This window comes from Rhamphochromis sp. 'chilingali' (genome assembly GCF_963969265.1).
Source record: "Rhamphochromis sp. 'chilingali' genome assembly, chromosome: 1".
Taxonomy (NCBI): Eukaryota; Metazoa; Chordata; class Actinopteri; order Cichliformes; family Cichlidae; genus Rhamphochromis; species Rhamphochromis sp. 'chilingali'.
In genome coordinates, this window is record NC_137929.1 from 13,890,395 (window position 1) to 13,903,863 (window position 13,469).

At 42.9% G+C, this 13,469-nt stretch overlaps 2 protein-coding genes across 2 annotated transcripts in view; both read right to left on the reverse strand.

Moving 5' to 3' along the window:
- The window catches only part of LOC308393807 (uncharacterized protein), an 810,936-nt gene that overhangs the window by 519,277 nt on the left and 278,190 nt on the right, over positions 1–13,469 (reverse strand). The gene's annotated exons all lie outside the window — the stretch shown is intronic.
- LOC308399991 (protein NLRC3-like) lies at positions 270–8,907 on the reverse strand (the record flags this gene model as incomplete). The annotated part of the gene is made up of 5 exons (XM_080887452.1): positions 270–450; positions 1,961–3,788; positions 3,905–4,146; positions 8,279–8,392; positions 8,852–8,907. The coding sequence occupies 5 exons, from the start codon at positions 8,905–8,907 to the stop codon at positions 270–272; spliced, it is 2,421 nt and encodes an 806-aa protein (XP_080743578.1).

Below are 13,469 nucleotides of genomic sequence, written 5' to 3' on the forward strand. Positions count from 1 at the left end.
CTGAAACACTGTCCTGTCAAACATCTCCCCGTCACCACTCCACTTCTGTCAGCCTTTAAATGAACCCTGCTCAAGTCTGTCACTTCTGTTTGGAGCCAAAAGGAAAAACTTTTGTTCAGTCGTTTGGAAAGACAACATTTCTGAAAGCACTCAAACTTCTTCACATTTGTCTTCAGACACATCCTGAACATTTAGGAACTAAAGAAAGTTTCAAACATCAATCAAAGACCTGAAATATAGAAAAACAACAACAGCTGCAGTCAGTGAACTCACCTCAGAGTCTCCAGTCGACAGTTTGGACTCTCCAGTCCAGCACACAGAAGCTTCACTGCTGAATCCTGCAGGTTGAGGTTGTTACTCATGTCCAGCTCTGTCAGATGGGAGGGGTTGGACTTCAGAGCTGAGGCCACAACTTCACAGTGAGACTCTGAGAGTCCACAGTGAGTCAGTCTGTGATGATAGAAAATATAAAATGTGTTATTATAAAAGCAGAAAATCTGCATTATAAACACAGACTGAATGTATATGAAGACAAAACCGAGTGAGGTCATAATCTGATGAATCTGCTCTTCACATCTGTGCTTCAGCTCCTCTTACTGTGTTTGACATGACACAACGATTGAGTCTCTCTCAGACCTGCAGACTTTTAATGAGAATCTTTGTTTGGCTTTAATCTGCAGATGAAGGAGGAAGATGGTGTCACATTTAGGCTTCCATAATGTCCACAGTCTGTCACTGAGATCTGATCCAGAGTCAGAGTGAAGACACACATTTGGACTGCTTCCTGTTTTGACTCCAGAACATTTTGAATGAGTTCAGCTCAGTGAAGAGTTCCAGCTGGAAAGATGATCTCTGTTTGCTACCTGCTGTCAGGTACGACTGTTCACGTCCACACGCAGGAAAAACCTGCTGACTGTTACCAAACGGAGCAGAAATCTCATCACTGGACAATAATGATGAATGAACTCAGAGCTGCTGATATCAGATCTGATTTCAGGGGAACTAAACACAGAAATGATTGGCTCATTTGAGCTTTCTGAGCCATTATCTGCTGGTGTGTCGCTAGTTGGCAGAAAATGATTTGTATTCCTGTTCAGGGCTTCAGTGTTTATGAGTCCAGATCCAGGTGACAGCAAGTCAAAATGATGTTACCTGTCTGTGTCCAGCAGCAGCCTGTATTCACTTTGAATATTGTTATAACCTGACATGGATCAGTTTGTCTTTGATTGGTTTGTAAAGGTCACTGTTTCCATTGGACCTGAGTGACGTACAAAGACAGAGAGGGAGAGAAAGGAGAGAGAGGATGGAGACAGCAAAGAGAGAGCAAACACAAACAGGTGAGAGTGGACAGGTGACCAAGGTCAGCAACCAATCAGAGAGCTTCTGTTTGACCCACAGTCACTGATGATGACTGCACATAACCAAGCAGTGTGTTACTCTGATATCAAATATGGATCCTGCTCTTATAATAATGATCATCAGATGATATTATTGTGTTATTTTGTAGCTGAATACGATGTTTGTGTGATTATCAGTGAAAGAAGCAGTGAGGAGGATGGAGAGAGAGAGAGGACAGAGGGTGAAGTTAGAAACACTAAAAGGATTTTTCATGGATTTCATGGATGATTTGAGTGATTTCCAGCAGGACACTTAAACATGTCAGTGGACGTCCTAAAGAACATATTCACTGATATGAAACGTGTCATTGAACAGGATTAATATCAGTGGAAACATGGTGGAAACAGCTGTGACTGCATGGATGTGACACACTTCAAATCTGTTCTCCACTCTTGGATTTGGGATCCATGGAGCTGCTGCTGAGTCTGTACAATAAAGGAATGGTGTGGAAGGTTGCAGCGTACGGACACAAACACTTTGTGGTTACAATCTGATTTTATTTTCAACATTAAACTACTAACCTACACTGATCAATGATGTTAATGATCACATCTGGACTCACCCAGCCTTTCTGCAGTTCCTCACAGCTGGAATCAGTCTCTGTCGTCCCCGCTCTGATGTGTTGTACTTCTGCAGGTCCAACTCATCCAGAACCTCCTCTGACATCTGCAGCATGAAGGCCAGAGCTGAGCACTGGATCTCAGAGAGTTCCTTCTTTGATCTGTTCTCTGACTTCAGGAACTCTTGGATCTCCTGAAATAATGAGAGGTCGTTCATCTCCATCAGACAGTGGAAGATGTTGATGCTTCTGTCAGGAGAGATTTCATCACTGTTCATCTTCTTCAGGTTGTTGATGACTCTCTGGATGGTTCCTGGACTGATCTCTGTCTGACCCAGCAGACCTACTAAGAGTCTCTGGTTGGACTCCAGACAGAGGCCATGAAGGAAGCGAACAAACAGGTCCAGGTGGCCATTTTCACTCTGGAGGGATTTATACATGACTCTCCTCAGAAATACATCAAGTGATTGGAGATGTTTGTTATCAAAAAGACTGAAAATCATCTTGGTGAAAGATTCTGATTTTAGAAACATCTTCAGCACCTCTGTCTTCCTGGTGGTGTGACAGTGGAACATGTAGACAGCAGCCAGAAACTCCTGAATGCTCAGATGAACAAAGCAGTAGACTGGTTTCTGGAAGATCACACACTCTCTTTTGAAGATCTCTGTACAAACTCCTGAGTACACCGAGGCCTCTGTCACATCCAGACCACACTGCTCCAGGTCTTCTTGGTAGAACATGATGTTTCCTTTCTCCAGATGTTCAAACGCCAGCCTCCCCAGCTTCAGAAGAACTTCCCTGTCAGCCTCCGTCAGCTCCTGTGGACTCGTCTCACGTCCCTCGTGGTACTTGTTCTTCTTCCTCTTTGTCTGAACCAGCAGGAAGTGTGAGTACATGTCAGTCAGGGTCTTGGGCAGCTCTCCTCTCTGCTCTGTAGTCAACATGTGCTCCAGAACTGTAGCAGTGATCCAGCAGAAGACTGGGATACTACACATGATGTGGAGGCTCCTGGATGTCTTCATGTGGGAGATGATTCTGCTGGACAGCTCTTCATCACTGAATCTCCTCCTGAAGTACTCCTCCTTCTGTGCGTCAGTGAAGCCTCGTACTTCTGTTAGCCTGTCAACACATGTAGGAGGGATCTGATTGGCTGCTGCGGGTCGGGAAGTTATCCAGACGAGAGCCGAGGGAAGCAGATTCCCCTGGATGAGGTTTGTCAGCAGCTGGCTGACTGATGACTTCTGTGTGACATCAGACAGCAGCTTCCTGTTGATGAAATCCAATGAAAGTCTGCTTTCATCCAGGCCGTCAAAGATGAACAAAAGCTGAGAGACAGCCAGCTTCTCTGCTGTGACCTTCTGTAATGTTGGATGGAAAACATGGAGCAGCTCCAGAAGACTGTACTGCTCATCTCTGATCAGGTTCAGCTCCCTGAATGAAAGCAGAACCACCACACTGACATGTTGGTTCTCCAAGCCCTCTGCCCAGTCCAGAGTGAACTTCTGCACTGAGAAGGTTTTTCCAACACCAGCCACGCCGTTGGTCAGAACCACTCTGATGGGTCTCTGTTGGTCAGGTAAGGCTTTAAAGATGTCCTGGCACCTGATTGGAGCGTCATGGAGGGCGTCCATCTTGGAAGCTGTCTCCAGCTGCCTCACCTCATGTTGGGTATGAACCTCTTCACTCTGTCCCTCTGTGATGTAGAGCTCAGTGTAGATCCTGTTGAGGAGGGTTCTACTTCCTGTTTCATCACTTCCTTCAGTCACACGTTCACATCTCCTCCTCAGACTGATCTTATGTTCATCTAAAACCTCCTGCAGACCAACATCTGCTGAAAGAAAGAAAAACAATGAGACTAAAGAGAAAGAAAACTCTTCAATGTCTGAACAACACAAGAAGTCCAGTTTTCAGAAATGAGTCCATCAGCAGACAGATGTTCAGTCTTACTTTGTACACAGCTGCTCTGACTGGCTGTCTGCAGTCCAGCTCTGCTTCTGGATCTTTCTCCACACTGGGGACAGGAGGAGTCTCCTGATGAAGCAGACTGGTCCCAGTATGAGGAAATGCACTGTTTGCAGAACCAGTGTCCACAGCTGGTAGAGACTGGATCCTTCAGGACGTCCTGACACAAAGCACAGCAGGACAGCTGCTCCTCCTCACAAACACCACTCCTCTTCCTCTTCCTCCCTCTGTGAACACATTTCTTTATCACTACAATCAGTGACTTTTAGTGACAAACATCCAGATTTGACAACACTGTGCAGAAGCTCTGATGGTGACACAGAAAAGTCACAGTGGAGATACTTCTGTCCACCTTTGATTAGACTCATTATAAAAAGGAAACAAAGTTTGAACACAGTCATGTTTCCAGTTCACTGACTTACATTTATTCCATGGACACTCACTCTAACCTGAAGCACAGCTACAACCCAACATTGTTGAGGCCTCATCTCCTCCTTTCCTGACTGTAGAGGTTAAATATGCAACAACCGACAAATAAAAGAATTTGGTTCATTTCAAAGAAATTCACACGGTGACCAAGTAAAGTAACTGTAGTAAAGGAGACAACATCCCATTGATGGTGGGATTATTTGAAAGATTTGCTTTAGTCACGTCACCAAATGCAGTTGAACCACCCGTGGATCCATGTTTGACCATTCTACCACTCTGAGCTCTGCTTTTTAATCATTTTATTATTATCATCATTCATTTATTCATTCTTTGGAGGGGGGCTATTTCCTAATGCCGCCCTAATAAGCTGATGTTCAAGGGGAAATATAACAGAAACTCTTTCAGTGTTATTCATTAATAAATTAACAGATAAACTGTGAAGAAGAAAAAAACTGAGATTTAAAGGAGAGAGTGAGAAACTTGATCATCCATCCTCATAATACATGTTTATCAGTATCTGCTGTGACCATACTGCAGTAATAACTACAAGTCTACATTTCTGTGACTGTTGATCAATCACAGCAGGAATCTGAGCTCATCTCTGCACACAGAGCAGCTTCAGCTCTGGGATAAACTGCTCGCTTCACGTCCTTCTCAGCTCACAGACACTCATCCTGATATTTTCCTTTAACATTTGATGGTATAATTCATCTGAGTTTACACTTTATCTGCATAAATACAGAAAAACAGACCCAAACACCAGAAACCATCAGTTTCACCATGTAGAATATATTGTTGTTTCCTTGCTTTTAATTCAGAGAAAAACTCTGATTTGGATTTTCTCTGTTCTCTTTGCCACAGCCCATCCCAGCAGCAGCTGAAGCAGCTGACTGTCACAACACTGAATAACACTTTAGGAGGAATTTCAGAGGTCAGTAAAGCTCCAGTTTCAACATCAGTTAATTAATCATAGTTCATCATAAATGTTAACCTGGCTGGCACACATGTTAATGTTAGCCATTTAAATATTAGCAGTTAGCTGAGGCCACAAGAAGAAGAGGCCCTAGAAGAACAATGGATGATAAGATTAGATTTCCAAGACTAGGCAGAGACGTGTTTTCCTTTACTGTCTCTTACAGAGGAGGGAGCAGATACCAGACGAGGTCACGGAGGTACGGGGAGGATTCGCAGCAGACAGCAAGACTGCCACGTCCATGCGAGAGAGCGATGGCTACGATAATCTCTGTTTTTGTCTCCCTATATAATGTTGTACAGCCCATGTGAGGGTTATCCTCTCTGTGAACCAGATGCTTGATTTCACACAGAGGTCCACCAACTGAATTTGATCAGTTATGGAACGATTTACCTCGACAGGCTCCTTCACTCGCTGCTTTTAAACCTCCTTTAAAACACACTTTTACTCCCTGACCTTTGACCCAGTGTGACATGTTGACTCACTACCTCAGACAGCTTAAAAATAGTCTTTTTGTTTTTTGGTGCTGCCTAAAAGAACCGTAAAATATCTGTCCTATATACAGTTATGTTCATATATTTTTGTGCTACATCAGGAAACTCAAAAACATAGTTTTTAATATTTTAATCCTTATTTTTAAAACTGTTTGTGTCATTTTTCTGAATAACACTTTAGGAGGAACGTCTTGATGCATTCTCAATCATCCAGGAAAGTAAATCTCCAAAAGTTGATTCTCTTCATCTGGACGTAGCGTAAATGTGTCCCAGCTGGACTTTTGTCAAAGCTGGAAAGGCTCCTAAAGAAAGTTCCAGTCGATCCAGGAGAGAAGGACAACCGCTGCCTAAGAGAAAACCTGTAGCTATCCCATATGTGTCAGGAGTGTCGGAGCAGCTGAGTCGCATTTTTTCTAAACACTGGGTCTCTGTGGCTTTTAAACCCCAAAACACGCTGCGCCAAAAACTGGTCCACCCCAAGGATCGGGTCCCCCGACACAAACAGAGTAACATAGTGTAGCTGTTAAGTGCAGGACGATTGGCAGGATTTATACATCGGGGAAACCAAACAACCTCTGGCTACAACACAGAAGAGCCACCTCGTCAGGCCAGGACTCTGCAGTCTATTTACACCTACAGGCCAGTGGACACTCTTTCAATGATGAGGATGTAACATCCTGGACAGGGAGGAACGCTGGTTTGAGGGCGGAGTCAAGGACGCCATTTACGTGAAAAGGGAAAGACCATCTCTGAATTGAGGAGGGGGCCTAAGGGTACATCTGTCACCATCTTACATGCTGTGATTGCAGCCATTCCCCAACTCTCTGTGAATGGTACTCATGACCATTGATCAGTGGTTGTTGATCAATGGTCATGAGAATTGCATAATTAAGATTAAGGAACTGACCTCACAGCCCATTGTTCCTTCAGTGGGCAGGTTTCAGTCATCATGCAAATGTCCTGTTTATAAGATTGAATCCTGCAGTCAGCTGAGACTGAAGGAGTCACCTGGATGAGAGACGAAATGTTTCTCCCACAAAACGCTACGTCCAGATGAACTGAATCAACTTTTGGAGAAAGAAGTTGAATCAGTATTTCAGCTTTAAGAGGGTATTTTAACACAAACATCAGTCCTTCTACTTAAGTATGTTTGACACTTTGTTTACACCTAAATTAACTTTACTGTTAACCAGTTTTCATGTTTCTGTAATCCACCAGTGTGCTCATGCTTTTTTAAGTGAAAACATATTTTTAATGATCAAATATAATTATGTTTGTTATTTGTGGATTTTAAATGTCCTTGACAGAGACAGATGATGATCATTATCCTGCACTGTGGTCTCAGGTTTGGTCGAGCTAGCACAAAGAATGGCTATGTTGAACTTCCTCCTGGGATCTACACTAAGAAGTGAGTCCAACATTAGCAGGGTCTCTTTCCTTTATCTGGATTCACTTTAGCATTCACAGTCACGTGAAGCTTGTTATTAACTCGATAAGTCAACCCAGGGTTTCAGCTGAGCGCTCACTTGAAACACATGGTGTTGGCAGCATCTGATCAATCATATTCATGGAGACGTGTATCAGCAACAGAGCAGCTGAGTTTGCAGAAGGAAGTCAAACTAAACCACAGGAACAATATGAGGAGATTACACACATAATAAAATACTAGCAGTAACACAGCTGCTGCAGACAAATCAGTCGTGTGATCGTGTGTGAGAGGAGAAGGACTGTAAAGCAGTTTGGTGTTAAAAGCTCTGTATGAATGTGGGAGACTTTGAAGGGCTTTAAAAAGGCCAATATCAAATAAAAGGCAGCAAAACTGCTGAGTGTGAAAGTCACCAGACTTATCAGAGCTCTGTGATTAAGACCTGTAAGAACACCTATTTGTACTTGTTGGCATTATATCAAACACACACGTATATTAAGCCTTTGTTTGAACTCTGGTTGAATTTGTTACTTTCAGACTGTGAAACATCACAGAGGCTGCAGCTGCAGATCTTTTATTCACCTGGAAATTTACTTTAAATGTTAGATGGAAAATGTGTTGCTCAGTTTAACCAAAGTAAGAACAAGAATCCATAAACCTTCATAAAGACAAACATCTCCCAGAACATTGAGCTGCTGAAGTGTCACTGAAGGGAAAAACTATTTGTCCTCCTCCATCCAGCAACACCTGAAACACCTGAGTGGAAGCTCCTCCCTACACTGTGTTTGAAGCAAAGCACAAAGGAGACACCTGCTGGAGCAGCTGGAGTCCTACAGACACTCAGCCTCTTCACTACACAAACACCTCCTACAACATCCACTCTTTCCACTCTGACTGCTGTGTTTGTGGAAACACTCCAACACACACCGCTTCACATACCAACATAGAAATGTGTGTGAAAAAGAGCTGAGCTGATATTAAACATGAGGATTTATTCAGAAATACAGAGTCAGGAACAACATCTAGACACACATTACCTCTCAGCAGCAGAAGAACAGCCTTTAAAGTAAACACCAACACCCTTCGACTCGTTGCTCTTTAAGGAAACACAGCTGGGTTCAGGTCCAGGAGATTGTGGCCTCTTATTGATCCTAAGAGAAAAACAATAAATGTCACAGCTTCATGAGACAGGAAGGAAAAACTGGAAATATTAAATTAAAGACATGATGAACAATCTCATAAAAATAATGTACTTACTCTTTGTCACATAACAGTCTTTTGTTAAAGTTTACAATAACATCCTTGCTTAGTCTTTGCTCTGTACTGCAGTACTTGCACTGGTTTCACTGGACAAGTCTGCATGTGAATCTACAACTGATCTGACATTGTGGCACAAACACAGTAAACAAACACTACGAGTACCTTGTTTCATGTGCAGTGGCTTTCTTCTCATTCTGTTACTGAACACTGTATGAAAAGCCTCTCACTGCCAGCATCCTTCCAGCCCCACGACAACAAGACCAACTCACATCTTCACAACACCAAGAATTTTTCCCCTTTTCTTTGGAGAAACTGAGAAGCCAATAGGATTGTAGCTCAAACTTGCTCACAGTCCTGCTTCATCACTGCTCACTCCTACCTGTGTTGGTGCTGAGTGGACAGTCATAGCCTGCTGCTAGCATGAATGCTAAACGTACTGCTGTGGATGATCAGCAGAAAAACATGTGGTCAGTTTGACTGTTTGCTGTATTTAAAGTCTTTTTCTCAGTTCGTCTGTATTCAAAGTGCATTCGGGGCTTTAGCTGACAGCTCTTTGTGCTAACAAACTAAACTCTCTTAGTTTAAGCCAACAGACCAAACACAAAGCCTGCTGCTGCCTCCATGGGTTAGCTTGTGTGACTGGTGTTTACACCAATGAAATCTAAATCACACTACAGGGAGTGCAGAATTATTAGGCAAATGAGTATTTTGTCCACATCATCCTCTTCATGCATGTTGTCTTACTCCAAGCTGTATAGGCTCGAAAGCCTACTACCAATTAAGCATATTAGGCGATGTGCATCTCTGTAATGAGAAGGGGTGTGGTCTAATGACATCAACACCCTATATCAGGTGTGCATAATTATTAGGCAACGTCCTTTCCTTTGGCAAAATGGGTCAAAAGAAGGACTTGACAGGCTCAGAAAAGTCAAAAATAGTGAGATATATTGCAGAGGGATGCAGCAGTCTCAAAATTGCAAAGCTTCTGAAGCGTGATCATCGAACAATCAAGCGTTTCATTCAAAATAGTCAACAGGGTCGCAAGAAGCGTGTGGAAAAACCAAGGCGCAAAATAACTGCCCATGAACTGAGAAAAGTCAAGCGTGCAGCTGCCAAGATGCCACTTGCCACCAGTTTGGCCATATTTCAGAGCTGCAACATCACTGGAGTGCCCAAAAGCACAAGGTGTGCAATACTCAGAGACATGGCCAAGGTAAGAAAGGCTGAAAGACGACCACCACTGAACAAGACACACAAGCTGAAACGTCAAGACTGGGCCAAGAAATATCTCAAGACTGGTTTTTCTAAGGTTTTATGGACTGATGAAATGAGAGTGAGTCTTGATGGGCCAGATGGATGGGCCCATGGCTGGATTGGTAAAGGGCAGAGAGCTCCAGTCCGACTCAGACGACAGCAAGGTGGAGGTGGAGTACTGGTTTGGGCTGGTATCATCAAAGATGAGCTTGTGGGGCCTTTTCGGGTTGAGGATGGAGTCAAGCTCAACTCCCAGTCCTACTGCCAGTTTCTGGAAAACACCTTCTTCAAGCAGTGGTACAGGAAGAAGTCTGGATCCTTCAAGAAAAACATGATTTTCATGCAGGACAATGCTCCATCACACGCGTCCAAGTACTCCACAGCGTGGCTGGCAAGAAAGGGTATAAAAGAAGAAAAACTAATGACATGGCCTCCTTGTTCACCTGATCTGAACCCCATTGAGAACCTGTGGTCCATCATCAAATGTGAGATTTAAAGGAGGGAAAACAGTACACCTCTCTGAACAGTGTCTGGGAGGCTGTGGTTGCTGCTGCACGCAATGTTGATGGTGAACAGATCAAAACACTGACAGAATCCATGGATGGCAGGCTTTTGAGTGTCCTTGCAAAGAAAGGTGGCTATATTGGTCGCTGAGTTGTTTTTGTTTTGTTTTTGAATGTCAGAAATGTATATTTGTGAATGTGGAGATTGAAGGAAAAAATGTCCATCCCGGTTTTCCCTCCAAGGCACGAGCGATAAGCAGAGTTCTGTCCTTTCCTTCTAAGATTCCTAATTATTCAAAGTAACACTCAGGTATGCCGCTCAGCTGGGTTAGTTACGACGTCGGGAGCAGCTTGGGAGAACAAGAAAACAGAGACTGCTTCAGGTTGTCTTCCCAAATCGACTCAAAGGTTTATTAAGTATACAACAGCTTATATAGAGGAAAAAAAGGTTCGTGTGTCAGCAAGTTCTCAGTTCAAACCGGTACAGACCAAATAAGGAAACGTCTTCCTGCCTTGTGAGCAAAGAAGTATCCTGTGTGTAGTTTATCAGTTCAGCTACAATTTATGATCATCCCAGCAAAATACACTCCTAGACATAGAATACAGAGTTCTTTCATTAGTGAATTCTGAAACAAACCACCTGGCCTTTAACGAGCCTTTTTCTAAGAGATAAAGAAGAAGGGAGGATGGGAGTAAGGAAGTGGTCTCGTCTCTGTGGTATTTTCGACCTTGGGGTACCAGCCTGTGAGTCTTACACATTAATTCTTGGGTCACAGAGAAAGAGAAAAACAACTATTAAATGGGCCTTATTGAGTAACTCTTTTCTGTATAATATCACAATAAAACAATATCCTGTAAATGCTACCATGGTATCAAAATATCACAACAGAGATGTTATATTGGTTTCACTGGTAAAAATAAATAATTGAAATGGGTATATATTTGTTTTTTGTTAAGTTGCCTAATAATTATGCACAGTAATAGTCACCTGCACACACAGATATCCCCCTAAAATAGCTAAAACTAAAAACAAACTAAAAACTACTTCCAAAAACATTCAGCTTTGACATTAATGAGTTTTTTGGGTTCATTGAGAACATGGTTGTTGTTCAATAATAACATTATTCCTCAAAAATACAACTTGCCTAATAATTCTGCACTCCCTGTAATGTGTCCTCCAAGGTGTTTGGTGGGAGCACTGAGTGAAACATAAGAGCTCAGAGGAGCCGACCGGCCTCACATTTCACCCACAGACACGAACAGCGTGGAATTATTTTATGTCATAAGAAGAAACATATTCATGTTAACACTCACCTGCCTCAGCTCCACCTTCCTCCTCCTGCTTTCACTTTCACTGCTGCTCCCTAAACACAGAGGATGCTGGGACTTGTAGTTGTTTCCTTCCGGTGCGGTCTTCCTCTTTGTTTGTTTGTGTTTGTGTTCAAGTTATTTCGATCATGTAAACATCAACAGAACACGTGAAGCCACACAGAGTTTGTATGTCGAGGTGGGTAGGAGGGTTTGAGGGTTTGGGGAGGGGTCAGAGGGAAGAGGTCTGTCAGTCTTGACAATCCACATTGATGGCATTGCATCTTTCAACGTGTTTGTGGGTCGATTTGGATGCTCCAGGTGTGAGAGCAGCCACTCAGCCTCTGCTGCAGATGTGTGTCACAAGTTCATCTAGTAGTGAGACGGTGGCGCAAGATGGCGAGTTGAGCAGTCGCACGAATTAGGAGCTCGTTGAACTTGTCCCAGAATTTACTTTGTGTTCGTTATTGTTTCCACTCGAAAGTAGTAAAATGACTTCCCCAAGTATAGTTAAACCTGCTAAATTCAAACTCGACCTCAAAAAACAAGAAACAACATCGCCATGTGATGGAAAGGAAGACAGCAGAGAAGGAACGGATCATGACTACGTAGAAAAAACCTTGAAAAAAGAGTGGACGAGCAGCTAGCTGACCTGAGTGTGCAATGCAAGCAAGCTAGTACGATGCTAGCCAGCCTAGCCAAAGCGGTTCAGTTCAACTCGGAGGAGGTGAAAGAATGTAAACAAAAGGTTAAAGAGTTGGAGAGACGAAACGAGCAGTTGACCAAAGATAACTACGATCTCAAGGAGAGAGTGTGAGAGCAAGAAAGGTACAAAATGAGGTGGTGCCTCCGGATTAAAGGATTAGAAGAGAAAAGAGATGAAGGTGTCAGATCGCTGGTTATTGGAATTCTTGGCAAGATCGCACCTGATATGATATCAAAGCTTGAAGAATCTGTGGATGTGGTGCATAGAGTTGGGAAGAAGATTGAGAACAAGGTCCGACATATCATCATTCTGTTTGCTCTGAGACACGTGAAAGAGGAGATTTGGCGTCGCACCAAAGATTCGGCTGTCTGTAAGAACGGCGGTTTCCACTTCGCTGAGGTACTGCCGCGGGAGGACTGGGAAGAGAGGAGGCGGCTGTGGCCGCAAATTGAACAAGCCAGACGGGCTGGGAAACGGGCCTTTTTCCGGGGTCCTCATGGATACATCGAAGGACGGAGGATCATCGACGTTGAATGAAAGACTTGATGTAAGACTGTATACAGTGGAATATTATTAATGGGACAAAAGAGTTCTACTTAAAGTTAAAGGTTATTAGTCACTGAGTTGGTGACAAGTGTTACAATTTAAACTCATGTTTATATATTTTTCTTTTCTTTTTTAAAAAAAAAGTTATTTTCTTAGCATACTCTTATTATGGTTCACTCAAAAATTTCTTTTGGTTCATTAAACGTTCGGGGTTTGAAGGAAATTGTTAAGAGAAAGGCACTTTTTTTATTTTGCAAGGGGCAAAAATGTCACTGTCTGTTTTTACAAGAGACTCACTCTGTGGATGCCGATGTTACCTTTTGGGCTAATCAGTGGGGAGACAAGATTCTTTTCAGTCGTGGATCTAACAGATCTGGAGGTGTGGCGATTTGTTTTAATAAGTTCCCAGGGGAGATTATAACATATAAAGCTGATAGTGAGGGTCATTGGTCAACTGCAGCTTGAAGAGCGAAGGTATATTTCTAATTGTTACAAATCTTTATGGACATAATAACGAAGGTCAAAATAAACGTCTATTGGAAAATCTAACAAATGTTATTTCAGAGTTTAAAGTTATGTACCCCACAGATGACATCCTAGTAGGAGGAGACTGGAACATGACCTCAGATGAATGGATGGACAGATGGCCTC